The sequence below is a fragment of the Lactuca virosa genome, chromosome 3, assembly GCF_052849685.1.
Source record: "Lactuca virosa cultivar CGN04683 chromosome 3, Lactuca_virosa_CGN04683_v6, whole genome shotgun sequence".
Classification (NCBI taxonomy): domain Eukaryota; kingdom Viridiplantae; phylum Streptophyta; class Magnoliopsida; order Asterales; family Asteraceae; genus Lactuca; species Lactuca virosa.
Window position 1 is genome coordinate 84565063 of NC_136428.1, and position 1189 is coordinate 84566251.

At 36.0% G+C, this 1189-nt stretch overlaps 1 protein-coding gene across 1 annotated transcript; it reads left to right on the forward strand.

The window, feature by feature from the left end:
* Nucleotides 1-583: 583 nt before the first annotated feature.
* On the forward strand, nucleotides 584-898 carry LOC145163746 (uncharacterized). The gene has a single exon (XM_079082529.1). It carries the CDS (start codon nucleotides 584-586, stop codon nucleotides 896-898), a length of 315 nt encoding a protein of 104 aa, XP_078938655.1.
* The last annotated feature ends 291 nt before the right edge of the window (nucleotides 899-1189 follow it).

The window sequence follows — 1189 nt, forward strand, 5'->3', positions numbered from 1 at the left end:
AATTTAATATTCTTAAGTAGATGTACTGGAGAACAAAACCTGTTGGTCCTCTACTCCTCTGTACATAAGGTATGCTTCTTGATACAAATTTAAGATCATATATAATGTTTATTTAGTTTATTATGGTGTCCTCACCATATTGCACAAGGTGATGAAAATAAATGAATACCATTTGTAAACGTGGTTGAAGAATGTCCATGAGGTATTAATATAGTATATCATGGGGTTTAGTTATTTTAGATTAAGAGATTCATCACCTTATGTAATTAATTAAGTTATTGGATTGTTATTGATAATGTTTATAGGGATAACTACAGTAAAGTCCCTATATTTTTGCAAAAGTTTCAATAAAGTCCTAAATTTTTTTTTTTTGAATGAAAAAGCCCCATAAACCGGAAAAACCGAACGATTTAGCCCTTATCATCCGGTGACCCTCATTTAGCCGGTTACAAAAGTCTACGTGGACTGGGCATGCTTAGGTGGATGGTGAGTCACTTAACGAAACTTAAATATATACATCATTCATTCGTTCGTGCCCTAAAATCGGACCAGGCAAAAATCGCAGCAGGAGGAGGAGCCGCAAATGTCGTCTTCATCTTCTGTAGGAAGCAGAAGTTCAAATCGAAGAGTGATGAATCGACTGAGAAGCAGGTGCTATTGCGGTGATCCCGTTGGAAAATGGACTTTGTGGACTCCGTTTAACCCAGGAAGAAGGTTTATAGGTTGCCCAAATTACCAGGATGTACTTAAAGACTGCAAATTCTTCCATTGGGTGGATCATCCTCTACCAAATCAGTGGTATGCAAATCTCTTACTAGAATTTAACAACAATGTTAATTTGGAGAACAATGCAATTTTCGGGGATTATGAACAACAAGTTAAAGGGAACTTTTTTTAGGACATTGTGGAACAACCAGTGGCACAACCACCAGTGGCAAATCAACCCATGGAAGGAGTGGTCATTCAAGTCCAGAATGGACAAGAAGGTGGAAAATTGAAATCTTTTTTTTTATGTGTTCATGGTTTCTTTTGTTTTTGTGTTGGTGATGTTGAAGGATTTGTAGGATAGACAGAAGATGTATGGAAAGTAGTGTTTTGGTGTCTTAATTGGTGTGTTTTGTATGTATTATGTTGTCTCCTTTTGTCAAGTGAAATGAATTAACAAGTTTATGTTTATGTGTGAATTAAC

Bases quoted from the DNA above. Each gene is read 5' to 3' on its own strand.
- LOC145163746 (XM_079082529.1), top strand. From the start codon at position 584: ATGTCGTCTTCATCTTCTGTAGGAAGCAGAAGTTCAAATCGAAGAGTG.